Source organism: Aspergillus tanneri (genome assembly GCF_003426965.1).
Source record: "Aspergillus tanneri strain NIH1004 chromosome Unknown AapTan_5_pilon_pilon_pilon, whole genome shotgun sequence".
NCBI lineage: Eukaryota > Fungi > Ascomycota > Eurotiomycetes > Eurotiales > Aspergillaceae > Aspergillus > Aspergillus tanneri.
The window spans coordinates 676,356-697,737 of NW_022984632.1; the positions used below are offsets into that span (position 1 = coordinate 676,356).

Consider the following 21,382-nt stretch of genomic DNA (forward strand, 5'->3'; position numbering starts at 1 on the left):
TTTTTTTTTTTTTTTTTTTTTTTTTTTTTTTCATATATATTTTTCTTCTTTTTGGTTCATTCACTCGACCTTTGATTGACTGGTCCCCTAAAGGACTTAATTATCTTACCTATTTCTGTCTCGTTTCTGGGGGTTAGCTGCTGGTCCATAGGACCTGGGATGGAGAGCTTATTGCAGCCCAAATGGCGTTCTGGTGCTCTTTGGTTTAAATGGTGAGCAAGGTGATATCCCTGGCAGCTAATCTTGTTTATCTTTTCTTTTCTTTTTCTTTCGCCGAGGACTGGACTCTGGAGGAGTTTGGAATACAATGGCGTTTTTATTCTGGTTAATTTTTTTCTTTTTTACTCCTTGTTATTTATCGGATTTTCTTTTCTTTCCGAGGTAGATAGATTTTTTTTTGGCCCCATCTCGATGTATGGATATTCTGTGTGAGATGCAAGGACAGTGTGGCTGCTTATTGGGAAGTTGTATGTAGCGAGATTGGGTTCTTTTATGTGAGTTACCTACTATTATGCAGGTGGATATATAGCAATACCAACGCCACTGACGAGTAAGTATCTTGATCTCAGTAGAGACTCTGTGCTCCGTGCTGCAGGCCCAATTACAGCTGTGGACCCTCGGGAGACTTCCCAGGTTTCAGATGTTGCTGTCAACCACATGTGAGTGAAAGGGAGACAGCAAGGGAACTCCCGCCTGGGTGATACCCAGATGGATGAGAACCATGATCGCATATCTGTAGCGAGGACCTGAATATCGATCCCCTGCGGATCCTCATGTCCACTTGGAACTGCGAGGATAATAACGACGATGATTATTTGACACTGAAACACCAGCCCAGCCCTGACCGGGCGTAATTTACCCCTGAAAGAACGAAACGATGCTGGAGGTGGAAGGGATGGGCGGCAGGTGGCCCGCCTCGTAATCGGCGAAAGAAATGTTACGCTTCTCCATCCACCACCGGAAATAGGTCTGGCCTCCAAGCACAACAGGTTAGGTAACTAACTCGTTAGTAGTGATGACCCGCGACCAGACCTGACCTTTTAATTGCTCCCTCCCAAGTCGCTTTTCTCTCTCCCTCCTCTCCTTCCTCCCCCTGCTGGGTGGCCGGTTTTTTGTTTTGATGTTTTCTTACATTCTTTTTTCTTTCTTTCTTTCTTTTTTTTTTTGCTGTCTTCTACTTGAGTAGCATAGTGTTTGATTCGGATTTTCACCCATCCTTCAGTCTGACGGACTGTTTCTGTGCCTTGACAATTGATTCTCCGGTCTTTGTTTGAATGCCATGATACCGTTCTTTCCATTTCTATAGTTTTGGCTCTCCCGACCAGATTCTCTTCCCAGTTTCTCTCACTAGTCACACGTCATGGGAGACTTCCCGGGAACGGTCCAGGCGGGAGCTGCGCCGGAAGCGTCCCAACCTTCATTTCTAGACTTCGACCAGTCAGATGACCAACAGAGTCAACAGAGTCAACCAAAACGCTCGTCCCTTCCACCACGTCCTCATGGTGCTGCTCGCCACACCAAACGACTGACCCTAAACTTTCCGATCAATATCCCCCCAACTCCTACTCCCTTTGACCCCAGTGCATCCACCCCGGGATCTATGACGCCTCTCACTCGGTCCGCCACCTTCCAGTCCCCTGCTGCTCTCCCTGTCGGCACTCCAGTGCAGTTTGACGACCAAGATGACGGCTCAAGTATCCTGACTGCGATTGCATCGCAAGAACGACGGGTATTGGAACTTCGGGAGGAGCTTCATCGGGCGGAAGTCGAACTAGATTCGCTGAAGAAGCAGTGGGCACAGTCAGAGAAGACGAAGAAGCGGACCGAAATAAGCCAACATGCCGAGCCCTTGATCCCTCTCAGATCCCCAGATAGAGGCGTCGCCGACGAAAGTGCGCGACATCAGAGGGATAGCAGCGTGGGCAGCTCGGAGAGCCCTTCCATAGCCCACCCAAGATTGAGCCGGGAGGTGGGACGGCGTCAGAGCATGCGCGCTGCTGCGGCAAAGGGAATGTCTGTTTCAGCAAATGGGCGTCGGGTGTTCCAAGGGTCGCATACACGGGCCCTGTCGCTTCTCTCGCCCGTCTCTGGCCTGTCAAGCACACAACAGGAATCGGAGGAGAGCGTCGGTCGTGTGGGCCGTTCTCCGCGTTCTGCAACGTTGCCCTCTTCCGTTGAACGCAGTCCGATGGCCGTTGAAAATGTGGAACGGGCTGAGGATGCACCTCCGCAGTGGCGGAAGAGTATGCCCCCCCCCTCGCGAGAGGCACTCATGCGCACAGGCAAACAGATGGCGTCTGACCTGAAGGAGGGTCTCTGGACCTTCTTGGAGGATATCAGGCAAGCAACCGTAGGGGAGGAAGGAATCAGCGCAACCGAGTCGAGAGCAATGCCACCGCCTCGCAAGCGAGATTCGAGCTCGACCTCTCGAAGCAGAGATCGGTTGTCCGTGCAGGGAAGCAAGCCATCACGGTCTCCGTCATCGTCGTCGGTGTCAGCACGGAACAATGAGAGGGGGGTGAAAACTTCTGGTAAAGACTCCAAATCGGCGGATATAGGCTCGTCGTTCTGGAGTGAATTCGGGATTGATGTACCTGGGCAGAAGTCCCCGAACGCTCGCGGAGCGTCCGCCAACCCAAGCGGACTGAACGAACCAGAGTCCAACAACTTCGATATTGACGATAATTGGGACAATGACTGGGACACGCCACAGCCGAAGAAAATGCACACCCCGTCGTCAAGTCGTTCTACGCTGGAATCGAAACACGACCAGTCTCCGATGACCCAAGCAAGTAGTCCTCGCACGAGCGCTAGGTAAGTCTAGGTATGGGTGGATTTTCTTTGTGACCGACTCGTTTTTTCCATCCCCTCTTTACAGGTTGTACGCTGACCGGTGTCAGCTTTGGTGACTGGGGTCCAATGCACGACTCATCCGTTCCTGACCCTAGTGTGTCTGACGGCATCCCCTGGCCCGCCATCGCCAAAATGGCCCCCTCGAAATTGGCCCGCACAGCATCAAATCTGATGGCAGAATGGGAGCACAGTCTGTCTCCATCCCCTGAACGCAACGATAAGACGAGCTTGCCGTTGGATAAGGACGACAAGGAAAATTAAAGTCGCTCGATTCGTGAATTTTTTCATTTACTCATCGCGCCCATTATATGAGCCATTCAGTTTTCTCTTACGTTGCTACGGTAGATATGGACGGACGTACATGCGCGACCTTTAGTTCTCTTCTTGGTGGACAAATTCGCTAGATTTAAACATGATACCAATATGGATAACGAAGGGTTATGAATGTTGACCCAATACCCTTTACGACGAAGCGTTGTGTCTTTGTCTTTTTCTCTGACACATATTATGATTCTTGTCACTCGTTCCATCTCACTTTATCTGTATTTTCTTCCATATTTTCTTTATGAATATTTTTGGTTGTAGGAAAGGGACCGTGTCTGAAGCACATGTACCATATGTTTTTATCCAGCTTTTCATTTAACAGATAGAAAAACATACTTAAGGAGTGCATAGTAATTAGTTGGCCTCACTTTATTCTTCGACAGAGATCACGTGCAGAATTGCGTTTTTGGCTGGACTGGTGCGCCGTAAATAAATTTGCGACAAGTCGCCATCGCTTCTCCGCAAGAAGTCCGAGGGGCACTAGCATCTCGCGAACCACTTTCTCCTACATATACCTCTGTCAGGGACTTTCTTTTGCCCTTCTTCGAAACTTGTGGAGGGCAGTCACTCTTTTTACCCATTATATATTTTTTTTATACGAATCGGCAGTGATCTGGATATCTATCTTCTTTAATTCTCGTCACCCGCACCATCATGAGTTTTCCAGGAATGACACCCCCCGTGGGAGGCATGGCAGGAGCTGCCGGCAATAACATGCAAGGAATGAACGAGCAAGAGCAAGCCATGGTGAAAATGGTAGGAATCCACAGTGCCTCATTAATCAACCATACGCTCAATAACTAACTATAACCGAGATGTACGCCGGGATGGAATCCTGTCCAGTCAAAACTGTCATCTCCGGTACTATGGGTTTCGGTCTTGGAGGAGTATTTGGTTTGTTCATGGCCAGCGTAAGTCTCTTTTCAGAAGCAGAGCCGAAGAACTTATCAGCAAACTGACACTCATCTTCCCCTCACAATAATAGATGTCCTACGATTCCACCTTTACTCCCCAAGGAAAGGCAATCGCCGACCTTCCCTGGCGCGAACAGGTCCGTCGCGGATTCAAAGACATGGGTTCCCGCTCGTGGTCGTCGGCCAGGAACTTCGGAATTGTTGGTGCTCTATACTCCGGCACGGAGTGCTGTATCGAGGGACTTCGCGCCAAGAACGATCTCACCAATAGTGTCTCAGCCGGATGCATCACCGGAGGTATCTTGGGAGCTAAGGCGGGTCCCCAAGCGGCCGCGGCTGGGTGTCTTGGTTTCGCGGCCTTCAGTGCTGCGATTGATGCTTATATGAGGATGCCTTCGGAGGAGTAGGCTGCCCTGTTCGTCTGTTTGGTCTCTTTATAAGATTGTTTTAAATACATTAGATGGCGTTGGCTCGTTTGGGATTGAAGCGGAAGCATCACAGGCGTTGTTTAACTGTTTGAATTTTGTGTGGTTCTTTTTTCCTGCTCGCTGCGAGCTATAGACTGCGGGTTATGTGTTGATACTGGTTTGTACAAGACTCACAACTCATCTGTATAATATTGTATAGATTTCGCTGAACTGAGATGTTGATCCGGTGTTGCTTATGGCTTAATGTTGTTTAATCGCCATTCTATAATGGCTGATTGCATGGTGAGAGCTTGCGAGGATTGCAGTGTGTTGCCCTACTCTACGTGTCTATTTGAATGTAAGAGCCTACTTGCACATCTAATAAAATAGTACGAATTTATTATCCTATAGGTGACTAATATATGGCTACATTCTCATACTAAACTATCGGTAAAATTCAATAGAACGACGCCACAGCCAACATACTTAATCCAACATGACGTCACACATCGACATAACCACTATTCAACAAGTCATGGACTCGAAGACCAGCGTAACCGCACACATGCGAAATGAACTGTATAGTAAGTCCAAATTCAAAAAGCCTCAGATCCATACCAACAATGCCCAGCAAACCGAATACTCCACTGATAACCCGCTCAACCGCGAGCCTCCGCTCAAGAAGCTCATCTCAAGGTACTCATCCAAGACCTAACACTATTCTTTCCCCGTTTATCCAACACCACCACCAGGTGAACCTACAGACTAAGATGAAAAAAGTTTCCTCACACCCCCTGATATCTCCTACGACCGCAACCACGGTCCCATCCCTCATCTTTCTGCAGAATCCCACACCGTCCGCGTAGACGGCCTCGTCTCTCACCCTCTCACGCTATCCATCCAGCAACTTCGCACCGAGTTCCCTCAACATGAAGTTACCTGTGCATTGGAGTGTGCCGGGAACAGACGACACACGATGCGCACCATGCTCAAGGAAGTCCAGGGTATAGATTGGGGCGATGCAGCCGTGATGAACTGCGCATGGAAGGGACCGCGAGTGAGAGATGTGTTGCGTAGAGCTGGGGTCAGTGATCGTGTCCTCGACCCTGACCCTGACATCAGTCTAGGTCTCGGTCTCCATGTCGCGTTCTCGTGCTACCAGGTCCCATGTCAGGACGATGGCTGGTTCGGGAGTAGTGTACCGTTGGAGAGATGCTGGGATGTTGAGAATGATGCTGTGCTTGCTTTGGAGGTTCTCTCCCTCTCCTCCACTCCCTTGTTTCTTGTATATTGATCATGAAGTAATCATGAAATGGAATAGATGAACGGATCCACCCTATCTCCGAATCATGGCTATCCTGTCCGAGTCGTCCTCCCTGGAATTGCGGGCGCCAGATGGGTAAAATGGCTCGACCACATCACAGTCCAAGACCATGAGACCTCAAACTTCTATCAGCAACATGATTATAAGATTCTGCCTCCCGAGGCCGTAGATGCTGTCTCTGCGGAGCCGTTCTGGGCCGTTACCCCAGCGATGTGCGATATGCCGATAAACTCTGTCGTCGCGGTGCCGGACGACCACGAGACGGTGCGATTGTTGGGGTCTGGAGAGCTGGAGGTGAGAGGGTATGCAGTTCCCAAAGGTAGAGATGGGCCTGTTACGAGAGTGGAGGTGTCTGGGGATGGGGGGAGGACTTGGGTGGATGCTGAGATTGAGAGTGGTAATTCCGGGAATACTAGGTGGTGTTGGGTGCTATGGAGAGCTAAGGTTGTGGTTCAGAGGGGAGTAGGGAGGGAGGTGTTGAGTCGCGCGTTCGATAAAGGTGGGAATGTTCAACGGCTGCACTCGCCTTGGAATCTGCGAGGGGTTGGATATAATGGATATGGAAGGGCAAGGGAGTTGGTGGTGGTTTAGTGTGTATACCAAGTTAGGGCTATGCTCCTGAATTTCTTTACTTATATGCTGTCACCCTGAGCCTTGTGCTATTCGTGCATTCTGGGACTATTAACCTGGTTACTGCACAACAGATACTAATTGGCGAGTGGTGAAAGATTGCAATGTGCATGCATTAGGTCAAACCCTTGCCATTCCAATAACGCCGTTAAGCGCAAAAACACCACTTCAGTTTAGGGGCCAAATATAGCTTGAGGACTGGAACCCCCCTAAAAGAACCATTTTGTCTATCATGATATTTTGGTCCAGTCCCAGTCCCCCTTGGCAGTTATTGTGTTGTCGGTGGACGTGACGTCAGTTCGGAAGTGCATCAACGCGACCCTGAAGGTGGCAAGTGGCTTTGACGATAGATTGAGCATATCATGCTTACAGAGCTGATTGACAAGTTGAAACTCCTGGGATCATGCCCAAGTATACGACATCTCGGCAGGCAAATGGTATAATCAGCCGAATACCGGGACGGTACCAGCCCGCACTTAGTTCTGCGCAACCGCTCATCACGACGAATCCACTAACTCCTATGCAATATATGTGCTTGGAGGCGTCGACCTACGATCTCAAGCCGCCCTGTCTGACGTGTATATGAATCGTCGAGTCCCTCCCACTATGGTAGCTGCGCCTAACCCCAGGCCTTATATTCTCCAGGTCCTATCTATCCATTCCATCGTTTAAATGGCACCGGGCCTCCACCATGGATGAAAACGCATGACATACGCTTGCGCTGCATACGGCAGACAGATCTTCGGAGTCGGGGGTCGTCTTGCCTGGGCTGATGACCAGGATGCAGGCTGTTACGAGGTGCCTGCTTTTCTATACGATGCCCAGTCCGAAGCGATCATGCCAGATTTTGACAAATCCCTGTGTATTTTTCACCATTATCATCATTAGCATCGTCAACATCACCATTAATTGCCACCATAGCCTACATTATCATCCTGTTCTCTTCCCGATTTCACAGCCGAGGATATCAAGAACTCCCTATCTCCGAAGGCGTGGGCAGATCCCGCCCTCAAGAGACTATTCGTTCCCAGAACGAACTCCAAGGAATCCGTATGCCACGTCTTCATCCCGGCCTGCGAATGTGATATCTACGAATAAGGGCGCGATCGCCGGCGGGGTGATTGGTGGCATAGTAGGTGTAGCCTTCATCATAGCCCTTGTCTATTTTCTCCTATAGCGTCAACGGAAATCTTCACAACATGCCAGCGAAAGATGCGTCAAATGGGTCCCGGGCTTTGCAAAGGGTTCGTTTGGAGGAGCTTTATGTCCCAGAACGACGGGGGGAGTTGGATGCGGGCTTGAACGAGCGAAAGGAGTTATAGCCAAATACTGCCCAACGCTTTGAACTGGATGGGGGGTGATAGGGATAGAGTGTAGTATATGACTCGATAGATGAAAATACTGTAGTATGCACAGAGTCAGTTAGCTGGGTTGGGTGATTTGGATGTTCATTTGAGAGAATGGTTTCTATAGCTTTACGCCGTTTTGGATATAGTCTTTTATAGGTTTAATGACAACATACATTTTTAGAATTTAGAAAAGCCTATCTAGTTTACGTTAAGTTGAGCACTAATAGAAATGGCAAGCCCTTATGGTACAAATATTGAAGTGTATAACTTAGATTTCAAATGCTCTTCATAATTAGATAAGGCTAATTAACTCAAAGTACCACAAATCGCTATTGCACAGTCCTATCGACATAATATTTACATGGCCAGATTATGGCAGCACAATGTACTTCTCAAGGTGCTTGGGAATAGCGCTCCGTAGACCCTTACTCTCCAGCCATGTGTTGGAAAACAGACGGTCTGCATACCGGTACGCGCCGTCACAGAGTATGGTCACTACTGTATTTCCCTTGCCCATTTTCTCCGCGACTTCTTTGGCAGCAACCACGTTTAGCGCCGAGCTAGCTCCTAGATAGATACCCTCCTCATCGAGGCAGCGATATACCATCTCGATCGACTTCTCGTCGCTGATGTTCAAAGATCCATCCAGCAAATCAATGTCCGGCTGCAGATTGTCGGTGACCCGACCCTGTCCAATACCTTCGGTGATACTGCTTCCGGAACGTTCGATTAAATTGCCGCCGCTTTGGAGATAGCTGTGGAGGACACTGCCGGGGGGATCGGCAAGGAAGCTCTTAACGCGGCCATCACTCACGGTCTTCAAGTAGCGGGTAATTCCCGCTAGAGTTCCTCCCGTTCCTGTCGCACAGGTGAATGCATCGATTTGGCCCCCGGTTTGCGCCCAAATCTCAGGTCCGGTTGTCTCAATGTGAGCTTGACGGTTGGCTATGTTGTCGAATTGGTTTGTCCACACTGCGTTGTCCAGAGACTCCGCATGTCTCCGTGCCTGATGGTTGTAGTTCTGCGGGTTGTCGAAGGCCACAGCAGGAACCGGGTACACCTCAGCACCCAGAAGTCGCAACAGATCGATCTTCCCCTGCGACTGAGTATTGGGCATGTAAATCACAAGCTTGTATCCCTTGGACCGACACACATGCGCCAATCCAATCCCTGTATTGCCGGCCGTTCCCTCAACCACTGTACCACCGGGCTTCAGCAAACCTTTCTCTTCTGCATCCTTGACGACGAACAATGCGGCCCGGTCCTTCACGCTACCACCTGGGTTCTGAAACTCGGCTTTACCGAGGACATTGCAGCCGGTCTGCTCGGAAATGCGCTTCAAACGAATAAGAGGTGTATTCCCAATTGCTTTGTGCTGTTAGCTAATTATCCGGTTTCACCAGGTGGCGGGGCTTATCTTCCAACTCTGTACCTTCGGTGAGACCATTCACAACTCCTTGAGCCTGCGACACTCGGACACTATAGGCGGTTGATCCTTCTACTGCACGGAGTGCTGTGGTGCCGAATCGCCGGATATTTTGGCAGAACATTGTGGTGAGACCTTGCAGATTATCACAAGGACTCTAGAGACCGTCCGTAACCTCAAGATTTTTAGAAGAATAAGAGAACTTGCGGGGGATCAATCCCCAGATTGCAATCGGTGATGAGCGGTTTAGTCATCTTTAATATCACGTGAGCGATGGCGTGATAGACCTAATATTCAAGGCGGAACTTCCACTCTGGTCATGACTTCCCTAAGCATGATCGCTGTAGGGTGTAATTTAGGTATATATTTTTTTTGTTATAACATATATCCATTAGTTAGCTATTACTTCGTAGCTGTCAAGAAACTCTACGTGGAGAAATCCTACACTGACGGATGTCCGGTGGCAGACACGTGCCAGACCCTAGCCCTTATCTTAGTATTTCCCGTTTGGGCTGTTTGTTTATCCGTCATCCCGTGACTGGGGTATCGTCTTGATATCTCCGTCGCATCTCAAGACTATCGCTCTCCACCTACGCACACGCCACACACACCAGCCTTGGCTGATTGCTCGTGGCCTTTTTGGTAAATAAATGAAGCTGTGCTGAGATGGTTCTTGTTATTTCACAATACTCTTTCCACTGACCGCCACTCTTGACACCGAAATTTACCCCTCATTTAGCTAGTCACCATGCCTGCCCGGGTTTCTGCCCGTCCGACAACTGGGACGTCCCGCAAACTGTCAAGTCAGCCATCCGGTTCTGGGCGCGCTGGATCTGCTACGCCGTCTGTCGCCATTCCAGAGGAGCCTGCATTACCAGAAGCCGTTCCCAGCTTGCGCCACGATGTCTGTTCCATTTTCGCCGATGCCCAGCGCTCGACAACCGGCCATCGAAAGCTTATTGTGCGACTCAGGAAGCTGCAGGAGTCATGTTGTGGGATATCTTCGAAGAGCTCCAAGAGGGATGGCAAAAAGGTTCAGGAAGTAGTTTCGATTCCGATAGAGGAGACGCTTCCTGAAAAAGAGTTTAACATAGAGATTGGTCGCTGCATGCTGCGCATCTTGCCAATCAAAAAATCCGAGCCAGTCGGTGATCGCATCTTACGTTTCCTCGGTAACTTCTTGATCCATGCCTCGGAGAAGGATGCAGAGATTTTCGCCGTCGAGGATGACGAGCACGTCCCCGAAACCCCTACTGCCCGGTTGACGACCAGCCTGGTGGCACTGGTTGTGCCCCTTTTATCAGCTAAGGACCGCACCGTACGGTTCCGTGCCACGCAAATCATTGCGCATATTGTCAATTCTCTCGATACGGTCGACGATGACCTGTATCATGCTATCCGACAAGGTCTTCTGAGGCGTATCAGAGATAAAGAGTCCTCGGTAAGGGTCCAGGCAGTGATGGGCTTGGGTCGCTTGGCGGGAAACGAAGAGGATGACGATGACAACGACGATAGTACAGCCCTTGTAGAGAAGCTCGTGGAGATCATGCAAAATGATACCAGTGCTGACGTGCGGAAAACATTGCTTCTCAATCTACCTCTTCTACCCTCAACCCTCCCCTACCTCCTGGAACGCGCTCGCGATCTTGATGCACCCACGCGCCGGGCCTTGTACTCCCGCCTTCTACCCACTTTGGGCGATTTTAGGCACTTGTCCCTATCCATGAGAGAGAAACTGCTCCGATGGGGCTTACGTGACCGTGACGAGAGTGTTCGAAAGGCTACCGGGAAATTATTCTACGACCGCTGGATTGAAGACGTCGCGGGCGCGAATGAAGATTCTGGAGGAGGAAACACTGGCCAACGTTCACCACCCAACATTCCGGCGCTTTTGGAGTTGCTGGAAAGAATCGATGTGGTCAACTCGGGGATAGAATCGGGAATTGCGCATGAAGCGATGCGAAGCTTTTGGGAAGGTCGTCCTGATTACCGAGAAGCTGTCGTCTTTGATGAACCGTTCTGGGAGACTTTAACAGCCGAATCGGTGTTCTTATTGCGTTCCTTCAATGATTTCTGCCGAGTGGAGAATGAAGGAAAGTACGATAGTCTCGCCGACGAGAAGATCCCTGAAGTGACAGCCCTTGCCTTCTATCTACACAAATACATGTCGGCTCTTCTACAACGCAAAAAGGAGGCTAAGGACACAGGAGATGCGAATGACGACGACAGCGTTGAACTCGAGTTTGTGGTCGAGCAACTTCTTCATGTGGTCATGACCCTTGATTACAGTGACGAGGTGGGACGTCGAAAGATGTTTTCTCTCTTGCGTGAGTCTCTTGCGGTACCCGAACTGCCTCAAGAATGCACGAAACTCACCATCGAGACCCTGCGATTCGTGTGCGGACCGGCTGCTGCGGCTGAAAGCGAATTCTGCAGCGTTGTTTTGGAGGCTATTGCTGAAGTGCATGACACCATCACCACTGAAGACAGCTTCGTTTCGGCCAGGTCCGAAATCAGTGACGACACGTCTAGCCGTCACCGTTCCGAAACCCCGGGCGATGAGGAGGATGAGAAGCCGTTTAACAAAGAGGAGGCCAAGGCGAAAATCCTCCGAGAGATCGTGGTGAACATGAAATGTCTGCACATTGCTCTATGCATGCTACAGAATGTAGAGGGCAGTCTGCAGGACAATATGAATCTGGTCACTATGCTCAACAATCTAGTAGTTCCTGCGGTCCGAAGCCATGAGGCTCCAATTAGAGAGAGAGGACTAGAATGCTTAGGACTCTGTTGTTTGCTTGATAAGGTGAGTTCGCTTTATTTTCACTTTGCAGACCGTCCCTCATTAATATAAATTTGTCGCATCTTCTAGACATTGGCCGAAGAAAACATGACGCTCTTCATCCATTGCTTTAGTAAAGGCCACGAGGCCCTGCAGGTGACAGGTCTGCACATCTTGTGTGATATGTTGACAGCACACCCGTCCTTGCTCACGCCCGTCACCCAACCTGATGGCGAGACTGTATCACCACCAGCATTCCAGAAACCCCTGCTCAAGGTTTTCGCCAGGGCTCTCAAGGCTAGCTCACCCGGCAGTGTACAGTCGGCTGCCGCTACAGCACTCTCAAAACTGTTACTCACAAATGTTTTCACACCTTCCGGATCGAATATCCCGCCTGCTATCCAAGAGTACAACCAGACATCTATCGAAACCCTCCTGCAGTCGCTCGTGCTTTCCTTCTTCCACCCCCGCACTCGCGAGAATCCCGCTCTCAGGCAGTCTTTGGCCTATTTCTTCCCTGTCTATTGCCATTCTCGGGTTGAAAACACGCAGCATATGCGAAGGATCGCTGTTCCAATCATTCGTACCGTCCTCAACTCGGCGGAAGAGTACTATTCGCTCGAAGCAGAAGAGGATAGTGACGGGGATATCGACGAGACTATTGGCCAAAGGGAACTGAAAACTTTGATGACCGGTGTCTTAGGTATGGTGGCAGAGTGGACCGACGAACGGAGAGTCGTGGGCCTGGGTGGTGAAAAAATGCTTGGAGGTGGCCCTGCAGGTTCTAATGCATGCGGGTTCGTTCACCTGGCGCTGGTGAAGGATATACTGGAACGGGTTCTCGGGATCAGTACCGGCAGCAACCGTTGCTCTAAAGATGAAAAGAAACTTCTCTTCTCTTTACTCAGCAAGCTCTATATCTCCCCGCCCACGGCCCCTTCACGGTCTGGGTCTCGCAACCCAGAAGGCGACGATCAATTCCGCTCGAGTATCCGGAGTTCCCAAGGCGATATCTCTCCAGAAAATGCGACGCTGGCACAGGAGGTGAAGGAGCTTTTAGACGAGACGATCGAGGATGGCATTGCGACCGAGGCATCGGGCCGGAACGCTCTCGTCAAGGTGAAGAACGCAGTGCTGAAGATCTTGAACATTTCCCAGGGCTCTCGCCAGGCCAGTGCTCGGCCAAAGGAGGAGATGGATGAAGGACCGAGTGATATGATGAGCGTCCGTTCATTCAGTGTACGGTCTGGCAGTGTCCGCCCGTCCATTGAGCCTGGTGCCCACCGACGGGGCGTGTCGATCGAACCTAGCATTATGGAGGAAGATGAGAATGAAGACAGCCGGACCACTATTGTCAAGTCGGAAGCTCATGACGAAGAATAGTTTGTTCCGTATGTTAGGATAGGCGTTGGGGGACGGTTCCGTGTCTCGTTCTTTCTGGGAAGGTTGGCGAGGGTTATCATATCATGTGTGGATGGAATTGCAATGTAATTAATTTGTTATGTGATTGATGTATATGACATTAAGCAGTGTTGTTCTGTCTAAAGATGTCCTGTATTACGGAATACCTTTTTATTACTTTTTACTCCGTACAACGGACGGCAGTGGATGAGAGGGCACCATCAGCCTAGGATGAGACAAAGCTAGTGAATGTTAGTTGAGGGGTTTATTCGCTATTGGTTCTTTCTTATTGACATCCACGGACTACTTGGGAATGTCATGGCCTGATCTGATTAGTAGTCATCAACAGTGTGGACTTCGACAAAGAGCCTGATACTCCATAGGAGTAACTATCCAGTCCAATGATATCAGTCAGATATGCACATCCATCGAGACTATGACGTATCTTGGTCGGAAAATAAAGGATTTTGAGTCTCTATGTAAATGTTTCTTACAAAAGTGGTACTCCGTATCGTCCTCACAATTCTAATTCTCTGTCTGTCTTTTTTTTTTTTTTTTTTTTTTTTGGTCCTGTAAAACCGTTCTGCCTGTGGGATTAAAATACACTAACTGACCCATTCACGGGGCTGCAGCCAATAAGGACCCGCAAACTGGGCAAGGGCCACGTCCTTTTGGATCCATGCGAGACCGATGGATGGATCCCATCCGTCCTGAACCTGGGCTCTTGATTTTTTTTTTCTTTTTTTTGTTGTTGATACTTTTCTTCCCCTGCTTCTTTCTTTCCTTCGGTGGACCTGACCTGACCTGACCTGACTGGATGGACTAAGTTGATTGGTATCCTGCAATTGACTCTGAGCTCATCCATGCTACCTGAGGTACATACTACTAATTAGGTGATGAATTCCTACACTCGTGATCTTGGCGAAAGTTGCAAGATGGAGCATGAAGTGATAAACCCAATCCCGACTTGACAGTCACACTTCCAGTGACAGAAGTACGTACTGTACATTACAGTATTGTCAACCTCCACATGGGACTGAATCATCTCCTATTCCCTCCTGGGACCTGATTTCTTATGGTTTACTAATAGTAACAACTACCGAGGATCTCTGAGGCAAAAAAGAAAAAAATTTGGTGAGCGGGTAATTGCCCTCAGATGAAGACCAGGAAGACCGTCAGAACCAGTACTAGGAAGGGTCTCGAGTAGTGTTCCTGACCATGTCAATTTTGTCTTGCACATTATTTGAAACCCTTCTCGTCCGTAGGTACAACTGAATCGTCGAACGTCCCCGGTAAAAAAACCCGTACGGCGCCCATACACTTAGTATCTTAAAGGTAGCAGAGGCATGTAAGATTCCTCTTGTTAGCAGTATGGATTAATGAAAGCGACTCATCAGCATCGCCATTAATCGTAGAAAGACAGACCGAAAGCAATAACCTGTTCCATAATAATAGTGAAGCAAGAAGTCAGCTCTCCAGTCCCTCCATCGCCATGATTGTCAATGCTTGTCCCCAAGTCTAGCCCCATTGCCAGTGAACTGACCTTGAACAAGCCGCCTCCTTTCCCCTCAAACCGAAACTTTTCTTTTAATCTCGACGCTCCACCAGAAAACGAACTCCTCTTGCTGATTCCCATCCTGGCCTGGGCGATTCTTTCTTTCCTTCTTTCCCCTTCTTCTTTTCTCCTCTCCCTCCTCCTCGCCCCGTTCTCCCTCCCGTGCTTCTTCTTGATTCACGGCGGTCAATTTTTTGGTCGTGAGGCAGCGTCTGTCTGTCCTGCTCAGAGGCACTATTTTTCCGACCCGTTGCTCCCTCTCTTCTTCCTCCCCTCCTCCCTCCCTCCCTTGCCGCTCCGTTGGGCGTGAAAGAGCAGCGATAAACAGACAAGGACAAGAAAATAAGGACATCGGAGCGATGGCAACAGTTTCTGCTCCCACCCCTAAGCTGGATCGCTACATCGTCATCCACGTCGCAACCACCTGCGACGAACATGGCGTCTACGTCACCAAGGATTCCGCAGAGGTGATTGAGTTGGGGTGGATCTTGTTGGATACCAAAACCTGCGAGGAGGTAGGTGGGCATATTTGATTCAACGGTTTTGTCGATTGGAAATGCGATCCTCTTCCCCTCCTTTTTCTTCGACCTTTTTTGAGACACCCCTCCGACTCGACCAACAAGAAAAAAAAAAAAATTCCAAATTTTTTTTTTTTTTTCTCTTCGATGTCATTGCTGACTCGGCCTCTTCTGTTTAGTTGCACCGTGAGAGCGTGCTCGTCAAGCCTGTCAATACACCCATTACGCCTCTCTGCAGTAAGTCCAGACAATCCTCGAACTTACCCAACCAATGCCTCCATTTTCCCTGTTCCATCCCCCCTCCCCTCCGGATGTATCGGTCTGCTAGTTCAATGGCTGACGGTCTCCAATAGCGAGTCTGACAACTCTGACATGGGAGCATGTCCGCTCGGCAGGTTCTTTCCGCGATGCCATAACCCGCTTTGACGCCTTCGCAGAAGAACACCTCAAGAACCTGGAGTTTGCCTTTGTGACATTGGATTCGTGGGACCTTCGTGTGCAGCTGCCCCGGGAGGCCCGAGACAAGGCGGTGGTGCTGCCTGCATACCTCCAACACTCTCGGACATTTGATCTTCGAACCGAATATCAGAGATGGCAGACTCACCATCCAGAGTCTCTGCCTTTTGGCCCCAGCTCTCTCTCCAACATCTGTGCTGCCCTCGAAGTTGAGCCCGTTCAGACCTCCGCCCCTATCAAACACAACCTTCCATTCCACCTGCAAGCGCTGGCGCCCGCTTCGCCTCGACGGGCTATGGAGGAAGCTATCACTCTGGCTCGCGTGCTCCGGGGGCTGATCCGCAAGTCTCAGCCACCGCACGAACACCCCGAGATCATGACCCGACCCATGGACGCCAGAGCGGATGTTCGTGCCTTCTTGACGGAACGGAGCAAGGTCCTGCACTTGAGCGGCCTTCCTCACGATACCACACAGTCAGAATTGGAGAGCTGGTTCACCCAATTTGGTGGCCGTCCGATTGCCTTTTGGACTCTTCGCACGCCGGACCAGCACAAGCCAACAGGCACTGGCTTTGCTGTTTTCTCGTCCCACGAGGAGGTATGTTTTTTTTTTTTTTGTAATTGTTTTGCGGCCCTCGTAACTTTGAATTCAAATTTGTTATCCGTGTGACTTGAACCCTGACAGTGCTGGTTTGCAGGCTGCCGAGAGTCTCTGTATGAATGGTCGCGCTCTGAACGAGAAGGCTATCGAGGTTTCTCCCTCTTCTAGCCGTGTTCTTGACCGTGCGGCGGAAATCCTGACTCCATTCCCACCGTCTAAAAACCGCCCCCGGCCCGGTGACTGGACTTGTCCTTCGTGTGGATTTTCTAACTTTCAGCGCCGCACGGCCTGCTTCCGTTGCTCCTTCCCGGCCATGGCGGCTGCCCCCGACCCGATGGGATACGGCGCCTACGGCTATGGCCCCCCATCGATGATGCCCCCGCACATGGGCCATGGCCATGGTATGGGCCACTCCCGCGGCATGGGCGGCAGTGGTGGTGTGGTTCCATTCCGCGCCGGTGACTGGAAGTGTGGCTCTGAGGGATGTGGCTACCATAACTTCGCCAAGAATATCAACTGCTTGCGCTGCGGTGCTCCTCGGTCTGGGGCGGCTGTCGTTGCCGACTCTGCTTTCCCATCTTCCATGGATCCTCCATCTAGCTTCGGCATGGGCCCTAACTCGATGACCAGCACACCCGCACCAGGGCCCTTCACTTCTTCTGCAGGTGGTTTTGGTGGCTTCAGCCAGCAGTTCGGTGCTCCCCCTAGCAACTATGCCTTGCCCTCCGGTCTTGGAAACGCACCAGGCGCGTATCCCCCCATGAGTCAGATGAATGCTGCCTATGGCTCTAGCAATGCCTCTCACTCGGTGGCTTCGTTTGCCAACCCAGCCACGCAGGCCGCTTTCTCCGGAGCCGACCACGCTACTTCGAATAGCGCCTTCTACGGGAATGACGGTGCAAATGACCCGTTTGCCTTCCTTTCCACTGGGCTGGGAGGATTGACCGTTGGGGACGACGGCCACTCTCGCCGCAACGGAACGGGTGCTAACAAGTCCCCCGCTTAAGCGCTGCGCCGTGTAATCGATAGACTCCGGGGTGGACTGTACCATTTGTTTTCATGGCAGGCTCCGCACACTTATTTGTCCATATGAAGGTTTGGGTTGTTGGTATATGTGACGATTGATATTCGTGAATGTGCGTTTGTATAGGGAATTCTGCAGTTCAGGTGCATTTGGTTGGGAGGAGCAGGCCGGTAGCGTGTCGTCTCATCGGATTGGATCCTTTTTTTGCCCCAGTTTTGTTTCTGGTCTCCTCTTTGGCAGCCTTATTTTACGTCGAACCCTTTCGGTCTGTTTTACTATTGCGTCTTTGGAAGCGATGTTTTGAAGGTATAGAAGGTCGTCCGGACAGATGGACAGTGGACGATTTCATACATCAATTCCCCTCCTGATTGGGATGGACTATTACGGTGTTTCCTTCGGTCAGGACGAGGTTTGCACTTTCATGTCATTATTGTGCATCTCAGATGGAGCCCTTTTTTTTTTTTTTTTTTGTTTATTTTTCCTTTGTCTCTTGCCGTCGATCGCAATATGGCCAGGGCTGGTGGGCCCAGCCATGACATTGCATTTTACTAGATTGTTTTTGTTTTGTTGTTTATTCAGTTCATCTCTGAACTCTTTGGCACTAGGATTCATTGGAGAATCATGGTATTGATCACGGATGGGATACAATGGAACGGACTCTGTTGGGGTGTTGGGGGATTCCTTTTGAGCCAGCAAAATTTCCGCCGGCAACGACAGATTTGGGATATGTGAGGGATTGGGAATTGTGAGTGCAATATGAATATTTTGATGTCTACTATTATTGCCTCCTTTATCTTCTGTCTTCCAGTATTGTTCCTCTGGTGCTTCACCTGATACTATGTCTTTGCAAGCGAAGTCGATGTGTGAACAATGTTTCTCTGCATAGGACAGAGCTTAGAGTTAGACTAGTTTCTATTATTATTTGTACTACCTATGGCAATTCTTGCCATATTGGGTTCCGACTCTGGTATAGTGAGTGGTAATGTAGGGGGATTTCCAGAGCCAACATGTTCTACGAGACACTCAGCTTCTGGACTCCACTCCAAATTATCCATTTATTGACTCTAGGCTGTGCTATGCCTCAATGGTGATATCCACGATGTATGGCCTTCCTAGAGAAGATGGCGAGGTGGAGTGGATAGCCGCGCGCCAAGCGCTAGGGAGCTCTGGAGGCAGCCGCAGGACTCGCGTCCACCTTCTGTCATCCCAAGACGGACCTCTCTCATTCTCCGCATTCTACGACCCGTTGACCACGCATTGCATCTTTCTCTAGGTTCCTTGCTGAGGTTCTGTTCATAATTGTGCCTTTCTACTTTATCCCTTTCTTAATCGACCCCCCTACCGCCCACTATGTCCGGATACGACCGAGCTCTTTCAGGTAAGACAGCTAAGCTACCTCGTGCCTGTGACGTTGTCTCTTGTTTCTGACAATCCCGCAGTGTTTAGGTATGCACCCAAGATTTGCCCATCCCGACGTATTCCCTACCCTGACCATCTTCCCCCAGCCCTGATGGGCACGTCTTCCAAGTGGAATATGCCATGGAAGCTGTCAAGAGAGGTAAGGAAGATCCATGTCAAATCCCTCCCTCCCGGATCATTTGAGATAGCTCATCGGCCATCTCTCCTGGCTCAAAGGTACCTGTGCTGTGGGCGTGAAAGGCAAAGACATTGTCGTACTGGGCTGCGAGAAGCGCTCCGCTCTAAAGCTCCAAGATACCCGCATCACACCATCGAAGATCGCCGTGGTGGACCACCATGCCGTCCTTGCCTTTGCCGGATTGAATGCCGATGCACGCATCCTCATCGATAAGGCCCGGTTAGAGGCCCAGTCGCATCGTCTGACAGTGGAGGACCCCGTGTCCATCGAATACATCACCAAATACATTGCCGGTGTGCAGCAGCGATACACGCAGAGCGGAGGCGTTCGACCCTTTGGTATCAGTACGCTTATAGTGGGGTTTGATCCCAATGATAAAACTCCTAGATTATATCAGACCGAACCGTCGGGTATCTATTCTGCTTGGTATGTTGTCTGTTTTGTAATATAAGTCGTCCCTGGCTAATGTGGGGTTTCTGGGTTCTCTAGGAAAGCAAATGCTATTGGCCGTTCTAGCAAGACCGTCCGCGAATTCCTGGAGCGTAATCACCAGGAGGATATGGACCGTGAGCAGACGATTCAGCTTACCATCAAGTCGCTGCTGGAGGTGGTGCAGACGGGCGCCAAGAACATCGAGGTGGCGATCATGTCGCCCGGTCAGACGATCGAGATGCTGCCGGAAGATCAGATCGAGTCATACGTGAAGAGTATAGAGACCGAGAAGCAAGAGGAGGCGGCCAAGAAGAAGACGGGTCGGACTGGTACTACGACGGCGGCCATTCTAACGCGACCTGGCGGGGAGTCGTCTCGAGAGTAGATGCGCGGAGAGGCGGAGGGTGAATGTCGGTAATTAGAGAACTACGACTATGTTCACCTATGGATTTGACTATACTTTTGCGTTTAATTCCTGGAAATCGTTTATCGAAGGGTTCCGTAACGAAAAATAACACCATCTTCTTTAACCCCGCTACGTAGCACGACATATATGCGAAGTTGGATATCTATGAAAGTATAATCTAACCAGGAAGGCTATACGCTGGCGAGATAGAGAAAGAGAGCAGCATCATATCATATCATCGTAACCGACGTTATCGAACGTCGGCGGTCTATTATCCCAGATGATCCGACGTATCCCGGAGCGTAAAGAGCGAGCGTTCCTCGTGGCCACGGACCCGATCATCCTTGAGCATTCTACAGAAATCCCGGGTTAGCCTGTCGTTACTTCCAAGAAGAAGAAAGAAATACCTAGAATCGATCCGAGCATCTTCACCCTCCACCTGCAACGCGGGCTTCGGCGTAACAGCATCGATCACAAAATGGTTATCGCAATGAGGGCAATATTCATCACTGGAGACGAAACATCAGCCACGAAATTTAGAATAGTACTCTAGAGTACTATCTAGCCTCAAAGACTTTTTATTTAACAAAAAAGGAGACATACCTCTCTTCAAACTCTGCTGCATCCTTCCGGAAACACTTCTTGCACTTTTTACAGGCGAAGACCTAAATACGAAGCGAAACGCCTATTAGAAATCGGTCCTGGATGTAGCGTGTGCGGAAAGACAAAGGTTGTCCGGGCGTACCATCTCGGTAGCCTTAGCGAGGGCATGGGATTCCTGTTCCTGGTGGCATTCGGCGCAGTCAAACCATTTCCGACCTGAATTGAATTTGACCGAGATTAGAGGTTGAGGTCGGAGGATGAAGATAGAGATGTAGGAGGGCTCACAGCAAGGAGATCGAATGGCGACTTGCGCGTTGAGGATGTGTTTACTGCAGGTTGGTTGGTTGTTAGTTAAGATTGAATCGAGGAAATATTGGTACATACCACATGATGAGAAAAAGAGGCAAGGCAGAGGGGGACAGGGAAACAATAGTAGTGGAATGAATGAAGAATCACGTAGAGAGGTGGACCGTCGCGGCGTTTCTCAGACAAGGCGGAGGCTAAAAATAATTATGCCTCGACTATTGATCGATCGGTTATTTATTAATCTGGAGGGTGATCTGATTGATTGGAGGATAGGAAGTTGTCTGATAATAATTAGTAGAATCCGATGATTCTGATTCTCTGATCCTCTGCCCCTATTTCTATATCATCGGCAAGATCTACAGACGGGGGAGAGAAGGAGTCCGTCCCTGTTCCTCATCTCCCCTTTCTCTCCCTCACTTCTTTCTCTCTTGTCTTTCTTTCTTCCTCCGAATCCCCTGCACGTCCTTTGTACTA

At 50.0% G+C, this 21,382-nt stretch overlaps 9 protein-coding genes across 9 annotated transcripts; 7 read left to right on the forward strand and 2 right to left on the reverse strand.

The window, feature by feature from the left end:
• Nucleotides 1–1,360: 1,360 nt before the first annotated feature.
• ATNIH1004_009653 (uncharacterized protein) lies at nucleotides 1,361–3,114 on the forward strand (the record flags this gene model as incomplete). Its single annotated transcript, XM_033574236.1, has 2 exons — nucleotides 1,361–2,814; nucleotides 2,949–3,114. The coding sequence occupies 2 exons, from the start codon at nucleotides 1,361–1,363 to the stop codon at nucleotides 3,112–3,114; spliced, it is 1,620 nt and encodes a 539-aa protein (XP_033422254.1).
• A 717-nt stretch (nucleotides 3,115–3,831) lies between these two features.
• On the forward strand, nucleotides 3,832–4,498 carry TIM22 (translocation channel protein TIM22; the record flags this gene model as incomplete). The annotated part of the gene is made up of 3 exons (XM_033574237.1): nucleotides 3,832–3,933; nucleotides 3,993–4,088; nucleotides 4,163–4,498. 3 exons carry the CDS (start codon nucleotides 3,832–3,834, stop codon nucleotides 4,496–4,498), a joined length of 534 nt encoding a protein of 177 aa, XP_033422255.1.
• A 496-nt stretch (nucleotides 4,499–4,994) lies between these two features.
• Nucleotides 4,995–6,413, forward strand: ATNIH1004_009655 (putative sulfite oxidase; the record flags this gene model as incomplete). The annotated part of the gene is made up of 3 exons (XM_033574238.1): nucleotides 4,995–5,194; nucleotides 5,279–5,750; nucleotides 5,820–6,413. The coding sequence occupies 3 exons, from the start codon at nucleotides 4,995–4,997 to the stop codon at nucleotides 6,411–6,413; spliced, it is 1,266 nt and encodes a 421-aa protein (XP_033422256.1).
• A 744-nt stretch (nucleotides 6,414–7,157) lies between these two features.
• ATNIH1004_009656 (uncharacterized protein) lies at nucleotides 7,158–7,537 on the forward strand (the record flags this gene model as incomplete). Its single annotated transcript, XM_033574239.1, has 2 exons — nucleotides 7,158–7,314; nucleotides 7,374–7,537. The coding sequence occupies 2 exons, from the start codon at nucleotides 7,158–7,160 to the stop codon at nucleotides 7,535–7,537; spliced, it is 321 nt and encodes a 106-aa protein (XP_033422257.1).
• A 634-nt stretch (nucleotides 7,538–8,171) lies between these two features.
• Nucleotides 8,172–9,351, reverse strand: ATNIH1004_009657 (cysteine synthase A; the record flags this gene model as incomplete). The annotated part of the gene is made up of 2 exons (XM_033574240.1): nucleotides 8,172–9,169; nucleotides 9,234–9,351. 2 exons carry the CDS (start codon nucleotides 9,349–9,351, stop codon nucleotides 8,172–8,174), a joined length of 1,116 nt encoding a protein of 371 aa, XP_033422258.1.
• A 624-nt stretch (nucleotides 9,352–9,975) lies between these two features.
• On the forward strand, nucleotides 9,976–13,392 carry ATNIH1004_009658 (condensin subunit YCG1; the record flags this gene model as incomplete). The annotated part of the gene is made up of 2 exons (XM_033574241.1): nucleotides 9,976–12,033; nucleotides 12,100–13,392. The coding sequence occupies 2 exons, from the start codon at nucleotides 9,976–9,978 to the stop codon at nucleotides 13,390–13,392; spliced, it is 3,351 nt and encodes a 1,116-aa protein (XP_033422259.1).
• A 1,932-nt stretch (nucleotides 13,393–15,324) lies between these two features.
• Nucleotides 15,325–17,546, forward strand: ATNIH1004_009659 (putative RNA binding protein (Arp); the record flags this gene model as incomplete). Its single annotated transcript, XM_033574242.1, has 4 exons — nucleotides 15,325–15,480; nucleotides 15,663–15,720; nucleotides 15,837–16,537; nucleotides 16,638–17,546. The coding sequence occupies 4 exons, from the start codon at nucleotides 15,325–15,327 to the stop codon at nucleotides 17,544–17,546; spliced, it is 1,824 nt and encodes a 607-aa protein (XP_033422260.1).
• A 1,368-nt stretch (nucleotides 17,547–18,914) lies between these two features.
• pre6 (proteasome core particle subunit alpha 4) lies at nucleotides 18,915–19,978 on the forward strand (the record flags this gene model as incomplete). Its single annotated transcript, XM_033574243.1, has 4 exons — nucleotides 18,915–18,942; nucleotides 19,004–19,122; nucleotides 19,172–19,587; nucleotides 19,651–19,978. The coding sequence occupies 4 exons, from the start codon at nucleotides 18,915–18,917 to the stop codon at nucleotides 19,976–19,978; spliced, it is 891 nt and encodes a 296-aa protein (XP_033422261.1).
• A 292-nt stretch (nucleotides 19,979–20,270) lies between these two features.
• ATNIH1004_009661 (uncharacterized protein) lies at nucleotides 20,271–20,991 on the reverse strand (the record flags this gene model as incomplete). The annotated part of the gene is made up of 5 exons (XM_033574244.1): nucleotides 20,271–20,352; nucleotides 20,407–20,508; nucleotides 20,603–20,664; nucleotides 20,745–20,931; nucleotides 20,987–20,991. 5 exons carry the CDS (start codon nucleotides 20,989–20,991, stop codon nucleotides 20,271–20,273), a joined length of 438 nt encoding a protein of 145 aa, XP_033422262.1.
• Nucleotides 20,992–21,382: the final 391 nt, after the last annotated feature.